The following is a 20,743-nucleotide window of genomic DNA, read 5'->3' on the forward strand; positions in this document are numbered from 1 at the left end:
AAGTTAATTAATAAAAAAAGTGATGCTAAATATAAATGAATGGCAATTCTCACACAGTCAGAAGGGAGACAGACCTTAGGCTTCTCAAAGGCACACAGAATTGAGCTAATTCAACCAAATGGAAAGGAGGAGAGGAATAATTTTTTTAATATGTATCCCTAAATGGATTCTGCATTGAGAAAACACAGCATGCAGTTTTAGAAGGCAAATCTTGAATGCATTCCCAAGTCTACCTAGAAAAATAAAGAAAAAAGCTTTTCCTGGATAGAAACTATAACTTGGAATCCTCTTTAAGTCACAAGCATTGGATTTTGAATCTTACTCCTGGAAGATGGAGGAGAGAGAACAAACCAACACTACAACCACTTGCTCAACTGTTGTATGATAAGTGCAAAGCCCAATTTTAAAGTAAGTTGTAAACATATTTAGGGACTTACAACCAAAAGTTCAAACAAAATATGATGAGTTTTGCAAAAGTAATTTGAAGGTACACAATTTCCAAATAAAGTTACTTACAAAGGACTAATTGGTAGAGGAACTAGTATAAGAAACTCACTAGGATGTTACACAACAGCAAAAGTATTATAAATCACAACCTGAGCACACACAGCTGTACCCCCACCTACTTTAACTCTTTGGTCAAGCATGTGCACAGACTTCCTCAAATCCTAGCCAAAGCATGCTTCTTAAAACTCTTCTGCTCAAAAATTATTCTGTGTTAAGAAAAATCTGTATTACTTGGTTTATTTCAAGGTGATTTTTCAGTTTCCCTCCCCCCAGATAAGTTACTACAGATAGCTCCATATTTTGGAACATTCCAGTCATAGTGAAGTGATGAGAAAGTCTAAGCACATCCCTGCAAAGAGGATCATAAAATGACTGAGTTAATTCTCCTTCACCCATAAAAAATGCTGCTGACTGCACATACAGAGCACACTATTGACTTTCTCATATGGAAGTAAACCTATGGTTTCTTAGAAAGGTCCCTCCTTTGAGTAACCAAGCACCCAGATCTATTAACATGGTTACACATTAACAGGCTCACGACCACATGGCCAAACCTGACCCATCAGACACAGCTGAGGGAGAAAGGTTTAAATGCTGCCTTCCAAATCAAAGCTTCCACAAACAGAATAATTTGACTTTACTCAACAGAGACACAGGCTGATGAAGATTGGGAAATTCCTCTACCCTCAAAAAAAAACCACCAAACAAAAGGACACCTATGTTTTAAGTCTTTTGTACAACTACTTTGGATAAAACACAAGCAACATGTTAAAATTAACCTGTGTGCACACCAAAGGACGATTTCAGAAAAGTACATAAATGTGTTATGCTAATATAAGTCACACATATATGCCACAGTTGATGAGATCAAAAAATTATCTAAATTTTTACCTCTGTCCTCTCCTAAAGTTGTTGTCTCCCTTCTCACCAGAGTTACTGAGCAGCACAATCAGAAAAATACTGGAATATATGTATTTAACTAAGCTGTACCTAGTAATCACAACACTGTCATCTGCACTCCCAAACTGAATGAATAATGAATCACTGAAGAATCTTATTCTCCACTTACCCAACTGAGGGAAACAAGTCAATTACTTCCTAAATCTCTGGTGCAGGGCACATAATTTCCTAACAACCTATTTAAAAGCCTTTATTCTGCTTGTTCTTTCTGCCCATTTGCTCTTTCCAGGATTATTCTGAGATCCATCAATTCAGCTATTAGCATTAATTCTTAGCCTAAAGCTGTTGTCATCCTCTTCATGGATGTCCTCTCATCCAACAGAGAAATACTGAAACCTCTCGCCACAGAAGCCAAAAAATCTTTCAGAACTTCATGTAAATTTTTAGTCAATGCCAAATCCAAAAGTATGACCACTCTTACAAAGCATGTCTCCTTCTCATCACTCAACTGCTCCTGCAGATCAGATCCAAGGGATGAACTGACTATGGAGGAGTAGTATCTTCCACAGTGACATTTCACTTTCCAAACAGGCTGGTGTTTCTTAGCTCTGTTGATTTTGACATTTGTAACATTTCAACAGCTTCGGTGTGATGCCCTGAATCCATCAGCAAATCAAATGTTTACTTTAAAATGTTCCCATCTCTCCAAAGAGAAAGAGACATAAGATCAGCCTGGTGGAAGTTCTGGCAGTGAGACCAGATGCTGCAATAGGCTGTGTGGGTACCTCTAACAAGGAAAGCTCCACCTATCTCAAGTTACTTCTGTTGCCTCATGGTTTGCTTCTATTGATGGAAGAACCCTCTTATAACATGTGCAGTCTAATAAATTATGCCAATAGTAAAATAAAGAAAAAAACAAGTCTAACAACAGGTAAAGCCTGAGACAAAAACCTGTAGGTACAAGATTGCTTAAAGACAATATGCTACAACACAAACAAATGTTGAGAAAGCTTTTCCCTTCCCTCAGTCAAAAACAAGTATTTGTCATCTGAGACATGATTCCACTAAAAATCAAACCATAACTCAGACAATTCCATTATTCCTGTAAGGAAAAAAGGTATATAAGCCTCATCACAGTGCATTAAAAAGGGTTGTATTTGTGTGGGGGTGTATGTACACACATACTACATATATTAACATAAATTAGTAATATCTATTAATGCCTGGAGCAATCAACTGCTATGAAAGAAGCAGATCCTGTACAAAGTATCCGAAGAAACAGGATTTTAATTCCTGAATGATTGCAGTTCCTGTGCTGACTTGCTTTAATCTCAGAAACAAGTGACAAGAAGCATCAGAAGAAGTCTGTGGCCCCATATTCCTTGGACTCCACATGCACATATAATTAGAAGACCATCTGTTCACAAAATTTAACCACCCAAGGTAGCTGGTACCTGATCATTTGATAAGAAGGATCCAAAAAATCTCTGAAGTCAATGTCAAGCCTACTGTCTCATGTGGAAGGCTGCATCTGTGAAATGTTTTAGGCAGTGAAAGACTCTTCAGTGAAGTGCCTGCTTCTCCACAATGCTGCTCATGAAAATTTGATGACACTGTATTGGCCAGGAAAAAATGCATTTGATACAGATACCAGTGAGGCTTAATTCTGGACTACCATTTATCACTTGGTTGTTTTTCCAAAGCCAGGCTGTCACCCTGCTTCTCTCTCCAGCCCACTGAAGCAGGGCAAGGGGGAGGAGAAGGAAGAAGCAGGAGGGGGTACCAGTGCAGAAACAGGAATGCATAAAAACACACTACACAACCTGATTACAGTGCAGATATCATAGAGGAACAGGCATTAAACAAAGCACCTTAAAGTAAATTTTTTTTTTCACTTCTCTGCCACATTCATACAGCACTGAAAAATATCTTCTTACTGGACAGCTGATTTCATCCCTTTCTTCCTCCCTCAATAAAAAGTGTATTTTGTGTTACACCTTCAAAAATTCACAAAGTCATCACTCCATGACCTGATGCTATTTTGCATTCTTGCAATGAACTGCCTGAGATGATTAGAAATCTACACACTGCCTTCAAATTCCTTTTGATGTTGTGAAATCAAATTCTGGGAGAACCTAACTGCCTCCAACCAGCTGCTTATCCTTGTTGGCTTATACTATTCATTTGCCAAAATGGTGATAACAATCATTAGATTTTAAAAGCAGTCCTTAACAGGAATTGTATGCAGCACAGAGCAGCAAGGACTACATTTTTCCCTCTGTTTTAAGGGTATCCTGGACCAGTAGCTCCCACCCAGGGAAGAGCAAAAGAAGTCCACTGCTCACACATCTTAACAATTTAAATAGCAACAGGAATAAGAAGTAGTATAAATTAATTTTAAAATCTTGTACACAGCTCAACAAACAGCTTAACAGCAACAAGCATCAAGCTCTTTAGGTTTACTGATGATTGTACATTACTTAGCATTCCAGTTTACAAATGAAGTTGCTAAAATTAAACTGAAGAAGGCAGTCACATGGTATTTATTCCTGTAACTGTTATACTTAACTCCTCTGATTTCTAAAGCAATGATAACTAGAAAAGGCCATAATGGTGTTCTGTGCCAGGATTTTGGCATCTGATCATGCTCATTTTGGGGAGGAGACATGAAATACAAGACTATTTTATGCTTTTGGAGGATTGGGTCTTCTTTTTTTGATTGGTTTGTTTTGGGGTTTGAGTTGAGGTTTTTTTTGGGGGGGTAGCTTTTTTTGGAGTGTTGTGAGTTGGTTTTTTTTCTTTCAAGAATACAATCTCTTTCCTGGTGTGAATCTGTAAGAAGGCTTTTTTAATGGAGATCAACTGATAAAAATTTGGAATATCACGAGATCTCTTCAAATATTTAAATATTGATAGAAGGTCCTTCCTTTCTTTTCTTTATGGTTTAAATGTCAATACTGCCTTCACAATTGCAAAACACGATGTACATTGGAATGCCTCCATTTCACCCAAACAGTAGAGAAGTTTTTAGTGTGTAATACAAGGTTTGTAATAAGAAAAAAAAAAAGTCAAGTCTTCTCAGGATAATTAAGGGAAAACAGACTACATAATAATCTTTGGAAGCAAAATCATCACTAAATCAAGGAGGGGTTTTTGTGATTTACTAAGATCTCTGAGTTCCAATGGCACTTTGCAAAACCTTGAGTTGCTATCTGCTTCTCAAGGCTGCCAATATAACCAAAAACCCCCTTTCTGCTCCACAGTCCAAGGTGCTGCTACTGCAAGCACTAAGCAATCACTTGGATAGAACACCCAGTATCACCACAGAAGGAAACTAAATACACTTTGTCCTTATATTTTTTTTCCAGTACAGATGGTGACTCTGACCTTTCCAAGAGAACCAAGATCAATCTGAAAATACTATGCAAAAACATAATTATGCAGACCTTGTGGGTTATGAAACTAAGTTTAGCTGAAAAGATTTTCTTTTCAAGGTCTACTGATTGTTATCTTCAGACAAAAAAATGGAGATATAATTATGATCCACTACATTTATCAGATGCAGCCATTTTTCCATGTGTTCAACAGATTATGTCAAAAATTATACAGAAAAACTACAAAGCATTATCCATTCAAAGAAAAAAAAAAAGTGTAATCCTCAATAGCTATGCTACCTGCTGGCAAGAAGCTGTAATCTGATTTCTGTTGAGGATCTCAAATCACCACAAACCAGGGTATACAGAAAATATATTCAAATGAGTTCTTTACTGGAACATCCAGAGCACTAAGTTCATTCTCTTATTCCCCTCCTGCCAGCTGAGCCTAAAGTGTCATTTCACAAGATTTTTTTCTTCAATTACTAACATGAGTTATCCAACATACTACTTTCAAAGTACAGAAATATCCCTTCTAAACTCTTTTGGTCTCAAGCTTTTATCTCAGAGTATACATATATACAAGTATTTATCATAAATACAAAAGTTCCTCTGCCTTACAAATGTCTTATGAATTAAATGGACTGTTACGAGTATCCTAGAAATCTACTTTGCTGAAAAAAACCTGTTTTTTCCAATTAACAGTTCAGTGATAGTGGCCCACTCTGCTGACCATCTTCCTATCTCTGAGGCTTCCTAGTATTGCCAAACTGCAAAGGTTTAAAAAAAGCTCTATTTCAGTTTTTGGCTCTAGAGGCACAACTGCAGTCTTTTTTTGCATGGCCTGGCAGTTCCACCTGAAGTGCTCCTCTCCTTTCTACTTCAATCAATACCAGGTAGAGTAAGGCACCACATGAGAATGGTGGATTTGGCACTGGAAAGCTGTAACATCAGCAGAAAACACCTGTAATGGAGGAGCACCTCTGCACTACTGCCATCATCTATCATTGCTGAATGCCCACTGTTCATCTATCATTGTTGACTGTGACAAGAAAGAGGAAGCCTTACACAATTTCAAGATACCCAGTTCATAATTTAGAAAGCATGAACACTTAAGGGAAAAAATTACTAACTCAAACCCCATAAGTAACACAATGCTGAAAGGAATGATGGCTGCTAGAGAAATACAGCATTACAAACAAGACTTCTCAGGAATATAAACAGTAAATGGTGGAATAACACACTGCCACCCTAGGCTGTTAGGAGTGTAATATCTGAATAGACTCAACACATACTAGAGAAAGAATTAAGCAGAGAGAGTCTGCTCTAAGTTCTGCAGAATTTAAAGTAATTCCTGCTCCAGCTTAACAGCAAAAAAAGCACAGTTACACTACTAAGTTCCACAGCACCACTGACGTCACCTGTTTTATTCCAAGCTGCTTTTAAGTTGGTGCTATTCCCCTTATATGTTTAATGGATCAAGTAGACAGCAGCTGTTCAGCCCATGCTGCAGCTCAAAGCAACCCAAGGTATTAGATCCTACCTCAGTAGGAAACAGGGGACAAAAGGAGCCCTGGGGAATACAGATCACCACAGAATGTCTACTTTTATTTCCTCACAGAATTGAAAGACAGAAGACAGGGAGTTTTCTTGAGTGATCACATGACAATTTCTGAGGTCTTTACAAAACGCTGCAACGTGATAAATGCTTCAGATACCAAGCACACTTGAGGAGGTAGTTTTTGACTTATTCTTAAAGAGAACTGATTTACAATTTCGTGCTGCAGCTGGGGAGACAGAAGGAACCTTAAAGCTGACAGAATTCTAGAGAGCCAAGAGGCATCTGCCATTGAAGGAACTATTTAAATGCAATACTCTGGGATAAAGAGAATGCCTTTAAGCAATGCCTATGGAACCATATACTGCACAGTTAAACACCCAGAATGGAAGAAAGTTTAAGGATTTCCACCAACTAATAACCAGCTCGGGAATGGGAACAGTAACAGAATGACACAGCACTAAGACATGTAAAAAAAAAAAAAATTAATACATAATTTTAAAAAAATTAAATCAATGAAGAAGTGAGAATCAATCTGATTTTTCAGGGAAAGAATGTACTCTTTAGAAGCTCAGCCAGTCTCATAACAGGAGCACCCAATATATTTAAGAGGTTAACACATGGACAACTACATTTTTCAAAGTGAGACACTCACCACACACTCCTAAGAAATGGAAAACACTTCTGATTCTGGAAAAGAATGCTGGTGAAATGCTGGAATACATCCATCACAATAAAGTACAATGTTCTTCAAGTGCTTACCCCAAGCCAGGTGAAATTCCTTTCAGAAATATTTTCTTGGTTAAACTCTCTAACTCAGGCATCCAAGGTCTCTACCCACAAAAAGACCACAGAAATGCATCAAAGTAAAAAGAATTCTTCAGCAGCACCACACTATTTCAGCTGAAACATAAATCTGATCTTAAAAGTAGATGAGTAGAATGTGGGAAATTTCAATGCAGGGCATTAGGCATCAAATCTGCACTGCATTACTTATTTAAAGGCACAGCCACCTTGCCATAAGCAAGTTTCAACTGAGAGGAATTCCTCTGCCCTTGAGTTTCACCCCACCACTGCCCAGTTTCTAGGCAAATTATTTCTATCATGGTGCAAAACATACTCCCTGTCTTTCCTTTCCTCTTCTGGCTTCTGATGAAGAGGTTTCCAGGGAAACTTTAAACCACATACACTAAAAAAAAATTATTTTTCAACTCAGAAAAATACAGCTCCCACTAAAGCATGCTGAGGAGAGCAATACCATGCCAAAACCAAACTCCTGTTTACTGGTTTCATCAATTCCTCCTTGAATATGCATAGGTTTGCATAACTGAGCAATCATTTGCACTCTCCTGTGGGCTTCTTGCAAAGAATGATTGGTTAATTCATCCACACTGCACTGAAAACTGCTGTGTTTTTCCAAGAATCTTTGTCAACTACAGGAATACTTTCCATGTTTAGTTTAGATCTCTTCAAAGTGAGTTTTCAATGACATTTCCCACTTATGAAAAGAAAGGATTTTCTGTCTCTTCAGGATCAGTAACAAGGGATGAAAATAAAGCTCCACTCCCCAGCTGTAGCATTTGCTCAGGGCAGTTGATGAATCCAGCTGTGCACCACAACTGGGGCAAAGACCACAGCTGGGCAGGAGTGCACACCCACACAGAGCTACAGAGAGCATGTGCATGGCATTCTCAGGATTATATCCAAGATATCCCTCCCACCCACTGCCCTCAGAGGACCACCAAAAGGCTGTGACAGCCTCAGGACAGGTAGCATGCTCATTAATCTCCCCACTCATCCTCTTGAGCTCTACTGAACCCAGAAAATTTCCTGGAAATCAATAAGCAATATATTGATTGGTATGTGTTCCCAAGAAACAGGAAAGAAAATTCAAGACACCAGTGCATTTACTCACAAAAGGCTTAGGTAACAATCAACCAGGACTCACATTTTCAGGTACTTTTAACAACTCCCAAACCCAAGGGGTAATTCAATCACTCAAGCTGAGGTGACAAGAACAGCAATACAATCAGGGACAATCAAGTGTGTGTAGAAGAATAAAGAGCTGTGACCACAGGAAAGAGATTTGAGATGACCATCAGATATTGGAATGAGTCAGCAAGCATCTTGGCTCCATGAGCTTGAGTCAAATTTTTAACAGTACAACTGATCTGAGATAAACTTGATATAAAAGCACAAGCACTGCAAGAAGTCCTTTTTAAAAGTGATGTGCTGAAATACTCATATAAGTCTAAAACTCCAGCTCCTGCAATTATACTGGAACTCATTTTAGAAGGAGGCTGAGGGGGTAAAGAAGATATTTTCTGGTTCCCCCAAAGGATCTGGGAAATTCTTTGTTCAGAATCTAAACAGAGAAGTCTTTTTAATTACAGAAAATCCTATTAAACTGATCTTCCACATGAAGGGCTGAAGTGACCAACTGCAAAAGGCTATAGAAGACACAATGAATTCAGAATTTAATTAGAATACACTGTTAGCTAACTATAATCTATTAATTAGCATTCTTAGTTTTTACAGCTCAATGCAATAATACCCCTTTACTTTTAAATTGCACCCTTCTTACTTTTGGACCAAAGTTATACAATTCTACCAGTGTGGTAGTAATTACAAGGATTGCCTAGAGAACAGCAGCCTAGAAATATCTGTAAATGTTTAATTAGGGGATAAAGGAAAGACAAGGAAAAAAAAAATGAAGATGGAGAAATCACTGTTCTCTAAAGTATTCATATTTAGTAATTGCTTAATCCATTCTAAATCATGTATTCATGGCATTTTCCTTGCAAGATTTCCAAAGCATCCTCAAATATCAAATCTGATTTCAGAAAAAACGTTATTGTATTCCAAGACAGTATCTTCAATATGAAAACATGGCCAAAAATGTAAAAAATTTTAGAATTAAAAGACTTACCTGCAACTGAAATACAAAGAACACCAGAAAAGTTGAGTGATTGGTATTCCAGATATTTGTTATCCTGGTACTGCACCATTATAACTAAAATTTTCATTGCATTCCTGCTTCTAAAGAAATCCTACCTTTACAATAAAAATTATTCAACTTCAGGTTTTCTGCATTTCAAGATGACATAAGTAAATGAAAACCAAGTGTCACACACCTTAACAACTCCCATGATGTGATACTTAACCATTTGATAAGAATGCAGCTATAAAGCTAAATGACAAGTTCATGAAATTATTTCACCCTATCTCAGGAAAAGCAACTTACTTTCATCAACTCAAGCTCTTTAAAAAGTTAAAAGAAAACTGCAGACAGGTTCAGTGTAGCAGACTAATCACTAACCAAAAGTAATTTACTGTTTCAGACAGGCTACCTAGAAGTAGAGCACAACAAGCACTACCAGCACGACCCTTTTCTTCCAGCCCTTCCCTCTCTCCTTAACCTTCTAAAGCAATCTTACAAAAAGCATTGCCTAAAATAGCAACTACACCTTGAAAGCTACAAGATCATGGTCACATTTGAATTATGGGAACTTTCATTAAATGTGCTCAGATACTTAATAGGGAAAGCAATTTTGTCATGATGAAAGCTGACTTACATTTCAGGGAACTTCTGGAGTTGAACACTGGGTCTGTTTTCCATAAGAATAGTGATTTTTTTTTTTACCTGACAGTCCAGAAACATTTGGCCAGAAACAACTGAATAGCAGGACACTCATTCAAAAGCAAATATTTACTTCAGGACTAAGGCAGCAAGGAGGTCTAGGTGGGAGAACTTTAAGAAAACTTTTAATTAGTAGAACCAACTACAAAGAGACCTCAATTTTAACCAATCTCTCAATTATTTTAATTTGGAGATGCTTTTAAGATACACAAGACCAAAGACCTAGACACCTGAGAATCTCTGTTCTTCTGACTATTCTGTAACTGGCCAGACCACTACAAAAAAACCTGTAGGGTGCTTTAGGATAGTTGCAAAACAAGATATCCACAGTTTATGACAGAAGAATTACAGGCATGTATTAAACAGTGTTAGTTAAAAGTAGCCAAGAACACAATTTATATCTGTTTGTGAAAACTGTAGGTCTGGAGGTTTTAACTCTAAATACCAGTGAGCATAACCTTAATTTTGTTTTTAATGACAATCTGTCAACAATTTGACAACAGTTCAGTTAGACTGGGGGTCAGCAGTTAGTACATTCTGCATCTCAGAGAAGTACCAAGAGGTAAACAGCACAGAAATATTAATTATGAACAGAAGAAATATTTCCAAAATGAAACCGAGTGGTTACGATCAGTCACATGATACCCAAGGAAAAACGAGCACTCGAGGTGCAAGTCTGACAAGAAACATCTAAAAACAGGCCTGCAAGTTGAAAACACATTTTACCCACATCAATTACCCAAGAAAAGCACCAATCTAACTTAGCTGCTTAAGTGCAACATGCAAATCTATTAAAGTCGTTTAATCATGCTACCACAGCAGTGACATCAGATGACAAACCTGGTTTTCTTCTTGCAAAACTCTGTACTGCTCCTTCCAAATGGTGATTTTTGAAGCTTCGTCCTTCCTCAGAGCTCTCTCCTTTTTGAGCTCGGGACTCCAGAAGGTCTTGATGCTGTTCATGGAAGAGCTGAGCTTGCTTTCCTTCACCTCCACGTCCTTGCGGAGCAGGTCGTTCTCCCTCAGCACCTCCTTGAGCTGCGTCTGCAGGTCCATGATGGTGTTATCCCTGGCCTGGCGCAGCGAGTGAGGCACGGTGGACGCCATGCTCACCGGGGGCAGGTGGTGCTCTCCAAACGCGATGGTATCGCTGGCAACTCCGCTGCTGGCGATGTTGGGGCTGCTGCCCATGGCAGTCATCCGAACGCCGTACGGCAGCCGTCCCCCCGAGCGGCCCAAGGTCATGGTGCTCTTGGGCGTGTCCGCACCCACGTTCTCGTGGTCGCTGAGGTACATGGGGCCAGAGGTGGCATAGGCAGCGTTCAAGGACTGAATGTTCTCCATGGAGAGGGTTTTCCCGCCGCCGCCCGCGGCGCTGCCGCCCGCGCCGCCGCCCGTGCTGTTGGTGCGGCGGTGGCCCAGGCGCGGCGAGCGCGGCAGCCGCGGCGAGCGCCCCGGGCTCTGCGCGCTGGGCTCCGCCTTGCCCACCGAGCGGGCGCTCCCGTACATGGCTCAGCCGCCGCGGGAGGCAACGAGGCAGGAATGACAGAACTCCTGTTAAGCTCTTCGGTGGTTGGAAGTCAACTTAAGGCCAATCACAACTTGTAACAGATCCGGCTGTCCATCGCTGAAGTCATGTGCGCACTGTGTTCATACCTGTATCAATAAGAATAACATATTAAAATCTACATCAATAAAAATAACACATTATATACCTAGTTTATCACCAAATATTTGTCCTATATTAGATTATATTCTACTATATTTATACTTCTTCAGTATTTTTCAGTTCCTCCTAATAGAAAAAAACATGTTTTATTTAAACTCTTATATTTAAACTCAAAAAGAAACTTCTATTCTTGTTTTTCTATTGTTATATTATCACACTAAAGAGGAAAGGAAAAATAACGCCATCAATCTTCAAGCCATCATTGTGTTGGCCATGACAGAACCCTTCATATGTCATCTAAGCTTTCTTCCTATTTCTAACTGGCCTTAATGCTTTATCCATTACCTTTCTCAGTAACAGAGAATCAAAATTTTACAACCACTCAGTAGTATAACTTCCCTTCAAGTACTGCCAGCTTCCATAGGAAAAGGCTTCTAAACCCTTGTGCTGTGAAATCATCCTGCAAATGGGAAGGCAGGACAGACTGAAATGACTCTGACTAGGATCTCAACCAGCAGGTTCCCTAGCACTGCTGTCAGCCCCATTTCAAATGCAGAAGTCAGAACCAAAACTAAGAATATTCATGCAATCATTACTGACCACACAACTTAAGCAAGCAGAGATGCAAATCTGAAAGAGGAGCTGTGACCCAGCAACGAGACCAGCAAGGTGAAGAGGAACAGGAGAATCACAGCTCCACTGAAAACTGGTTCTAGACTCTTTTTTTCTCTCAAACTAAATGTAACTTAAATCTTTGTTCAGGTTAAGAAAAGATTTCTCTTGAAATACACTTCCCATTAACCATCTGAGATTAATTCCGTTAAATAATATTTCACAACAGCAGGGATCTCTTAAAACACAGAACAGTATGACATGATCCTGCTGCTGTTCCTTCTCCCCTCTGCTTTTTCTTTAAATACAGACTCTGGTGGCATGTGCAATGGAATTCCTTATTTTTGCAGTGCAATATGATGCTGTTGTACAAGTGCTGGCAGGAAACTTTAGCACAGAGGCTCTGGGCTGGGATCACAGTTAATAGCCAAGATCTAGCAGAGAAGCAAGAACTACAAAACAGCAAAACTTATCCCACTATACAGTTCTCACTTTTTTCCTCCACTGCTTTTTTCCAGTGTAAACTATTTCATGTTACTGCTCAACTGAAATCAAAACTAGAACACTGAAACACTCCTGATCCCATCAGATGAAAGAATACTAGCCAGTGTCCAAAGAGCAGCAGCATCTAATATATCCCAATGTCTTGTCTTTCCCACCAGCTTTCATCTACCTGCCCTTCTGCTCAGAAGTCAGCTTGCCAGATATTAGGAATACATTTCTCCAAGGCAGCATGGTAGTGAGATAATAATTGAACAAGCAGGTTAAAGATCAGGTTTGGAACAGCAATACATTTACAAAAGAAACTGTAGAAACAGTTCAAGTGGGTGGGAGACAACAAATAGTAATATTGCAAAAAGTACTGGAAAAGGATAGAAAGAAAAAAGTAAAATCCAGGAAGATAGAGCATTTTTTCCTTTCCTAATGAACTGGCATAGGAAAAGATACAACAAGAAATAGTTTCAAAATGCTTAGCTTAACTTTGAACTTTAAATGGAAAACAAGGCCAGGGTAAGTCAGCATTTTGCCAATTTCACACACACCATTGCATAGAAGATACAATGGCATGAGGAATTTTACAAGGCTTATGAAAATTGATACTGCTTTGTGAGCAGTTCTCAAGATGTTCAAGTGCTCACTCTGTTTTTTGTTAAATGACAAGAAAAGCTAGCAACAATATTGCTACAGAATATTTTAGAGCACATATGTAAAGAAGAACAGGCCAAGGAAAAACAGCCACCAGCATTAACTGAAATTATCTGCCAAAGCAACACCTACAGATGTATTTTTTTAATACAACTTATATTTCTTCTATTTCAACTACATATCCTTATGCAAAACAGGACAGAAATATAAACTATGCAACAAAGTCTACAGTGTTCCCCTGAAGTTGCTTCAATAAGTAAGATACTGTGCCCCAGATCTGGAAGAAAAATATTTCTTCCAAACAAAAAGGCTATTTCAGAGTAGTCTCACTGTTTGAGATATCAAAATGCTAAAACTGCTGCTGTGACACCACTCAAAACAAGCCAGATATGATTTCTTAGACACAGCATAAAGTACATTCCACCAAGAGCTTGCATTCATTAGGATTCTCTTGAAAATTAATCCAAATCACAGCACTTAATTCACTTGCTAAAAACTCACCACAGTAAATCAGGGCAAACACTCATTAACAGCTTTAGATGAGTTAAACTTGAACCAAAAGATTAGACTTGCACATGTTTCAGTTGAAGGACTTCAAAATTGTAAATATTCCAACTATTAACTAAATATATTCTTCCACACATGCAGCCAGTTTTGGTATTTCCACTGATACAGATCTGCCACAGTTCAAGATGAAAAAAAAAAATAAATTACAAGATAAATCTTAACTCTTTTATTTTTCCCCTTTTTTTTTCCTAGCAGCATTTAGCACTGACCATATCACTTTATTGTAGAAGCAGATATGAATACAATTCACACTAGGAAAAAAATCTTTCACCAAGAAAACAGCTAAGTGAGGGAAGTGACAAAAAATCTTTTCTTATTTGCAATATCAATGATGAAGAAGAAAGAATTCCAGTTTCCCTCCCAGAGTCCTAGCAAAAGTATATGTAAGATTTCTTCCAGATAACATCACAACCAGAAAAGTAAGTTTTTCAATATTCTGACTCACACTAGCATTTTACTGGGAATCTCACAAGTACAGTCTCTTATCTTCCATGAGGCCAACATGCAGCACTGTTACTATTTTCCTCTTCTACTGAGACTAAATTTAGTCATAAATAAATCATCCCTTAACCCTGCAAGATGGTGGTAACCACAAGGAACAATGTCCAACTGTGAATGTACTAAATGTACTAACCATCTTCCCTTGGCAAATTCTCCTGTAGATTTCAAAAACCTTTGTTTTTTTCTGCCAATACAGGAACCCTTACCCAAGAGTACAAGAAAAAAAAAAAAAAAAGACACTCTCAACATAAAGAGTTTAAAAAAACAAAACAGCTGAAGCAAGTGCTAGAGAGTTTGAAGAAGTTTACAATTATGAAACAAAATTCTCTTGTTCACTGTTTATTAAGGGAACAAAAACTCCAAAGAGCATCCTATATGCAAGGAAAATTTAAAAATGAAATAAAAAAATACATTAGCCCAAGTAAAAACTTTATATGTATATCTATATATATATATATATAAATTGGCATAGCACCTTTGCAGGCACAAAAACCTGACCTGCTTTAGCACAAGTTGAAAATGTTTTCTAGTGATTATGGAAAAACTTGTACGAAGGGCTACCAGAAAAAGAACAGGCAAGAATTTCACAATATTGCAGAAAAGGGTTTGGAAAAGGACAGTTATGAACACATTTTCAGTGTAAAAATTTTAAAACAGGTAGCAGCACATCCTGCTTGAAATGCCACCTGAGAAAAATGTCTTCTCAGCTCACAGGTGACTGTCCAAAAACACTTAGAGACACACCATTAACTTTGGAAAATGTTCATAATCTGGCAACAGACATTTAAATAAATTCACTGCAGTGCAACCTGTAGCAACTAAAATCCACCTGTTTCATTACAACAACCCAGTCCTAGGCAGTGAAAAGCAACAGAGACCCCAGCTTCCTTCAAAACATGCCAGGATCAGCACCTGGCATGCTACAAGAACAGTAAAAAGCCACCTGCACAACTTCATGGAGATTTACTAAGGCAATTATGACATGAGAGAGGGCAGGAACAGGAACATGAATATTGTCAAGAGATGTGGTGGTTTTCAATAAAAGCTATATTGGGGCATAGCAGAAATGTAAGAAATTCTGGAGGGGTCACTTGAACATCTAACTTGAGTATAAATAATCCAATAAAATGAGATGTGTTTAGCAGTGCTGTCACACCCAGTCTCTACACCTATTCTTTAATGTGAACCAGAGGGCAGGTGTTCCTGACAGAAAACAGAAGATTCATTAAAAAAAAAGGTTCTGTTACCCTCTGGAAGATATCTCTGTCATTTAAATCAATAATGCCTTTCATGTCTCCCATTACTCCAAGACAAACCCTAACAGCACATTAGCTACTTCTAGGTAAGCAAGCAACCAAATGCACACAAACATGCTGCAGAACTACAGGGAAAATCCAGCCCACATTTTTTAAAACAAAAAGAATTTCAGAGTAACTCCTGCAGCCCTCAGCAAGTCCTGTGAATTTCTTTGCTGCAGTTTCTGCTCAGGAATGACACCAGTTGACAAACTGCAACATCTATGGAGACAATTCCTCAAGAGCATCAGTGCCTGATGGGAATGGGACAGTGGGATCACAGACCAGGCAGGCAAGTGCATCTCACAGCCCAGGGACTCCTCTAGAGTCTCCCAGCAGCAGGCTGGAAGCCACTGATCCAGCCTCCAGAAGACAGAACTTCCTTGTCACACTGATTCCTGTGTGCACAAGGAAAGCTTTGAATGTCAGCTTCATAATAAAAGCAAAGTCAGCCTTTACAGGAGGCATCTTAAACTGATAAAGGACTGTAGCAGACACATTAGACTTCATTAACAGAGGTAGCAATTGTTCCCATTTACATAATTTACACCCGAATAGTTAATGGCAAGTAAGCATGTCTAGATTACACAGTAGGATAGAGACTGCAGAGTAGACAGAACAGAGGGGAGGGCAGGTAGGAAAGATGGAATTCCAAAATAAAGAAAAGCTTACATTCCAATAAAACTCTTCCAGGAATCCACATAGTGGGTAAAATGAGAGAATTTACATGATTCACCACAACTTAGAGGTGTCCTAATCAAGAGAAAAATTAGTTCCTCTTACTGCCTAGCCCACACCACAGCTACAAAACCTATGGCTGCTACATTTCTTTTTATATGTAGTGTGAAGCCTGTCTTTTAGGGCTATTTTGCAGATTTTAGGTTTGCCTAGTTTTGGAAGCTAAGAAGGCTCACTACTTTTCACATTAAATTAATGACTTATTACACAAAAAAAAGACAGAAGCAAGTTTACTCTGAAAACTGAGAGCCAGCCAATGCTGGATACAAGGCATTGAACCCATGGAGTTCAGGGTTGTTTATTAAAATGTCCTTGTGGCCTTGACAGCAAGAAAGCAATAAGGATGAATGAAATTAGGACAGAAATAAGACAAAAAACTAACTGTTCATATTAGGATTGTCTGCCATTGCTAAAGAGCACATAAATAAATGCTGAAGCACTGCCATCTGTTTGTATCCAATCCTTTTTAAAAGCTGGGGGGATGGTTGTGGTGGTGTTTGTTTTGTATTCTTTAAATTAAGTTCACCTACTTGCACATCTGCCAGGTTCACTGACTGTAACAGAGCCCTCTTTCTGTTTCACCAAACACAAAATGGGAATTGATACATTCTGCACCATACACACAGGCAGATAAGTCTTCCTAGAAAAGCATCCCAGAAATCCCCAATATTCTTCAGGTAACTTTGACATATCAAAAAAATATGTTTTGTAAAATGCAGGTCATCAACCCTGACCCTAACAGTTTTAGGGCAAAAAACAGCGTTCATTTGTCAAGTGAGCATTTTGTCCTAAACAGAAAGTGACATTCCTGTTAAACACTTTTGACATCTGAAAGGTTAGCAGAAATGACACCCATACACTTGAACATGGGTAACATCTTGATCCCCTGTCCTTTTCAAACACCTTTCTGTTTCCCAGTCCTAGGAGGTATCCCATCCAGCACACACCACCTGTGTGCTGTGTGTCTGTGAATGAGAGCCAGAAACATTCATTCATCAGTTTCCCAGTCAATTTCGTTCCCACACATATAGAATTCCTTTCATGGGATCCACTCACTCCACAAGGAGGACACAACACAGCACATGCTCTGTCCTACCCTACAGCACTTTCTTTGCAAAAGTAGTTTGAACTGACATCAAGTTTTGTTTCTTATAATACCACTAATATTTATAATAATATAAGTACTGATAGCAGCACAGCCTGCTGTCACCATCTCTCTTTTCCCAAAAAACCCAAAACCACACAAAAAGGCTTATTATTATTCTAATAAATGCATATATTTCAGCTAAATCTTTATTTACTCATGTGTAGGAAGTCTTGCTAGGTGCACCAGGATTTCTTTAGTGCAATGACTGGGATGTAATTATAAGTCTCTAAATTTAAAGCAGATGTGAAGGAAAAAAAATTGTCATGTGCCTTTTTTAAAGGCAAAATACAAAAAGCAACAGGTATCAGAACTTCAACATATCACTTCTATCACATATATCATTTCCTAGGGATAAACTGATTAAATAACTCTGACTCTTATAATTACCTAGAAGATTGAAGACCTGTAGATGTTAATTTTCTGTCACTATATAGCTAAAGAGTTTTTGTCCATCAGGCTCCACAGGTTTTTAGGGTCATTTTAGAGTATTAAGTCAGTAAATCCTATGTGTTTGCATCCATTGCTGTTATTCTCTTTCCTACAGGTGGCAAGCAACAACAATCCACTTCCCAATAGCAGAAACAACATGCTAAAAGCACTAAAGATATTTCAGAAGCCCACAAGTGCCTAGAAGCACTAGTGAACCCATGCAGCCAGCCAGCCTAAAGTCACCATGGGCAACATCACAGAGCAAGGCAAGGCATGCTCCAGCTACAGAAATTCCATCATCATCTCACCCCGACAACAACGATATTGACATAACCCACGTGCTACAAAACATCACTACTGCTAAATCAGCACTGCATTTTTGGGATCTCCTGCTCTACTCCTGCAGCTACTGTAGGGTCAAGAACCCACACTCTGGGTGTAGTTCTGTTATTTAAAAATCCACGTGCATCCCTCCACACTTCCATTTCTGACCAAACCACATTCAGCTAAAACAAGCCAGACCCTCCAAATATGACACAATTCTCCACTGGCTTAGCCAGGTAAGAGTTGAAACAAAACTCTCACCCAAGAGGGATTTTTAGGGGAACAGGCTTGAAAAGAGGGAAGGGTGAGGGGATGAGAGATAACAATGGGAGAGTATCCTGCTTCACAAAGTAAGGAATAGAAGCAAGGAACTCAGGCACTGGTTACAATAGCATGGTAAAATATTTCTATTCATACAGCAGCACACAACTGCTACCAGGAACTGAGAAAGTGGCAAATTCAAAGAAAGAAAGAAAAAAACAACAAAACACCACTTAATACCAATGTCAGGGTTTCTCTCATCACCAAGATTTGCAATTCAGTAAAAGGGAACAGGCCACATAAATACCAAACCTGCCATTTTTGCTAATCAGGCCATTAGCCACATATTCCAGATGAAAATTTACGTGAAGGGAATCTTAAAAAAGTTCCTGACAGGATCAAAAAGAATGCTAAAAATTATGAAAAACTAGATGCTTTAATACAGCCCAGAGAGCAGGTTTTCTTCAGCTCAGGCTTGTGCTAACATCCCAAAACTGATTTAATTACAGCTAAATTGGTTTCCCAGAAGTGGTGGAAGAAGTTCAAAATATATCAAAGATTATGATAAACTCACATTTCATTCAGCAGGTCCCAACCCTTTTCTAGCTGCAGCCTCTCTTGCAGCTTGATGGATTTAGACAGTTTCAAATTTCTGGATGATATAGTAGGCATAGACTTGACTATTCCGAGAACTGCTGTTCTGTGATAAAGTTCTGAACTGTGCTTCCACAACTGAACTACATTCAGTACAGCTGCTAACTAAATAATCACTACTTTCATTACTGGAAAAAAAAAAAAAAATCCATTATTTTCCTACCAACTCTAGTCACAGCAGCAGGGGCAAGGTGGTGATTTCTCTCTCCTCATGCTACCTGGAATGGCTCGCAGGGTGCTGACTCATAACTGACCCTGAATTGGGGCACACACCCGAGCTGCTGCAGCTTCCAACACAAACTCCAGCACCGAGTCAGGCTGTGGCTCAGGAGGAGATGTGTGTGCAGCCACCTACGGCTACAGACGCGATAATCTCAGGGAGCAAAGGAGGGCAGGCAGCTGGCGGAGGTTACTGCTGCAGACATCCTCGCCCAGCTGGCCATTGTTAAAGAATTACAATCCAAACCGGACAACTTTCTGTGGTTACAGCCTGTTGGATCCGAGCTAACACACTGTCCAGCTACGACCAGCTTGAGCGTGGCCCCCAAAACGTGCTTGGACAGAATGGAAGACATATTGTTCTTCGGAACAATTGTATTTTTATCCGTTTGCTTCCATTCTCTCGGCTTCTGTACTGCTTCTCACCACCACCAGCACCTCCACGGGCGTTTCTTTAGATCTTTGCATCTCCCAGTCTCTCCCATTTCCACCTGGGCTTCCCTTTAAACCATTTCACACGGTATCAGCGCAAACATGGAACTTCCAGAGCACACACAGACATTCCAGGCTAAATAAATTGTGTGCTTCCTAGCAAACCTTCAGAGCTCACACTGCCAACAGATGTGGAGGGGCAGCAATTCCTGACACAGGCTTCAGGATGGCAGCAGACTCAGAAACAAAGCGCCGTGTCACCTGACACTGGCTCGTAGTAGATGCAGTAACATACATGAAACTCACCAGGCAGCGCTCACAGGGCAAACACACAAAACCCGGCACGGCCACAAGCACGGCTCAGCGTTACCTCGGCGGAGGTGACTGCGATAACAAAAGCGTGCGCTTCCCAAGGGCAGGCTGAGCGAGGAGGGGCGGAAAAGGCGAACGGGCAGAGCAGCAATGCCCGCCCGGACCCCGCCCGGCAGGACGCGGGCCCGCGGGGCGATGCGGCCGCCCCGCCGCGCTCCCGGCGCCGGATCGGGGCCGCCCCGCCCCGGGCGGTGACAACGTGCGGGGCCCGGCGGGGAGAGGCCGCAGCACCCCCGGCCGCCGCTCCCTCCCTCCCTCCCTCCCTCCGCCCGGCCGCAGCCCGCGGGCCCGCACCCACCTGCGCGGCAGCTCCGCGGCCGCAGCCCCGCCGCCGCCGGACGCTGCCCGGCCGCCGCAGCCCCTGCCCAGCGCGGCGGTGCTCGCACGGCTACCGGCGC

General features: G+C 40.0%; 1 protein-coding gene across 6 annotated transcripts in view; it reads right to left on the reverse strand.

Annotated features, from left to right (window-relative positions):
- The window catches only part of ERC1 (ELKS/RAB6-interacting/CAST family member 1), a 269,449-nt gene that overhangs the window by 248,499 nt on the left and 207 nt on the right, over positions 1-20,743 (reverse strand). For 4 of the 6 annotated variants that reach the window (XM_056515238.1, XM_056515211.1, XM_056515251.1 and 1 more), the window contains exon 2: positions 10,820-11,635. In XM_056515238.1, coding sequence (XP_056371213.1) covers positions 10,820-11,488 — 669 coding nt within the window. In that variant the 5' untranslated portion in view covers positions 11,489-11,635. Of the gene's footprint in view, positions 1-10,819; positions 11,636-20,279; positions 20,452-20,643; positions 20,718-20,743 lie in introns of those variants that run through there. The other 2 variants (XM_056515230.1, XM_056515222.1) reach the window with 2 other exon arrangements.

This window comes from Oenanthe melanoleuca, chromosome 1A (assembly GCF_029582105.1).
Source record: "Oenanthe melanoleuca isolate GR-GAL-2019-014 chromosome 1A, OMel1.0, whole genome shotgun sequence".
In the NCBI taxonomy this organism is placed as follows: Eukaryota; Metazoa; Chordata; class Aves; order Passeriformes; family Muscicapidae; genus Oenanthe; species Oenanthe melanoleuca.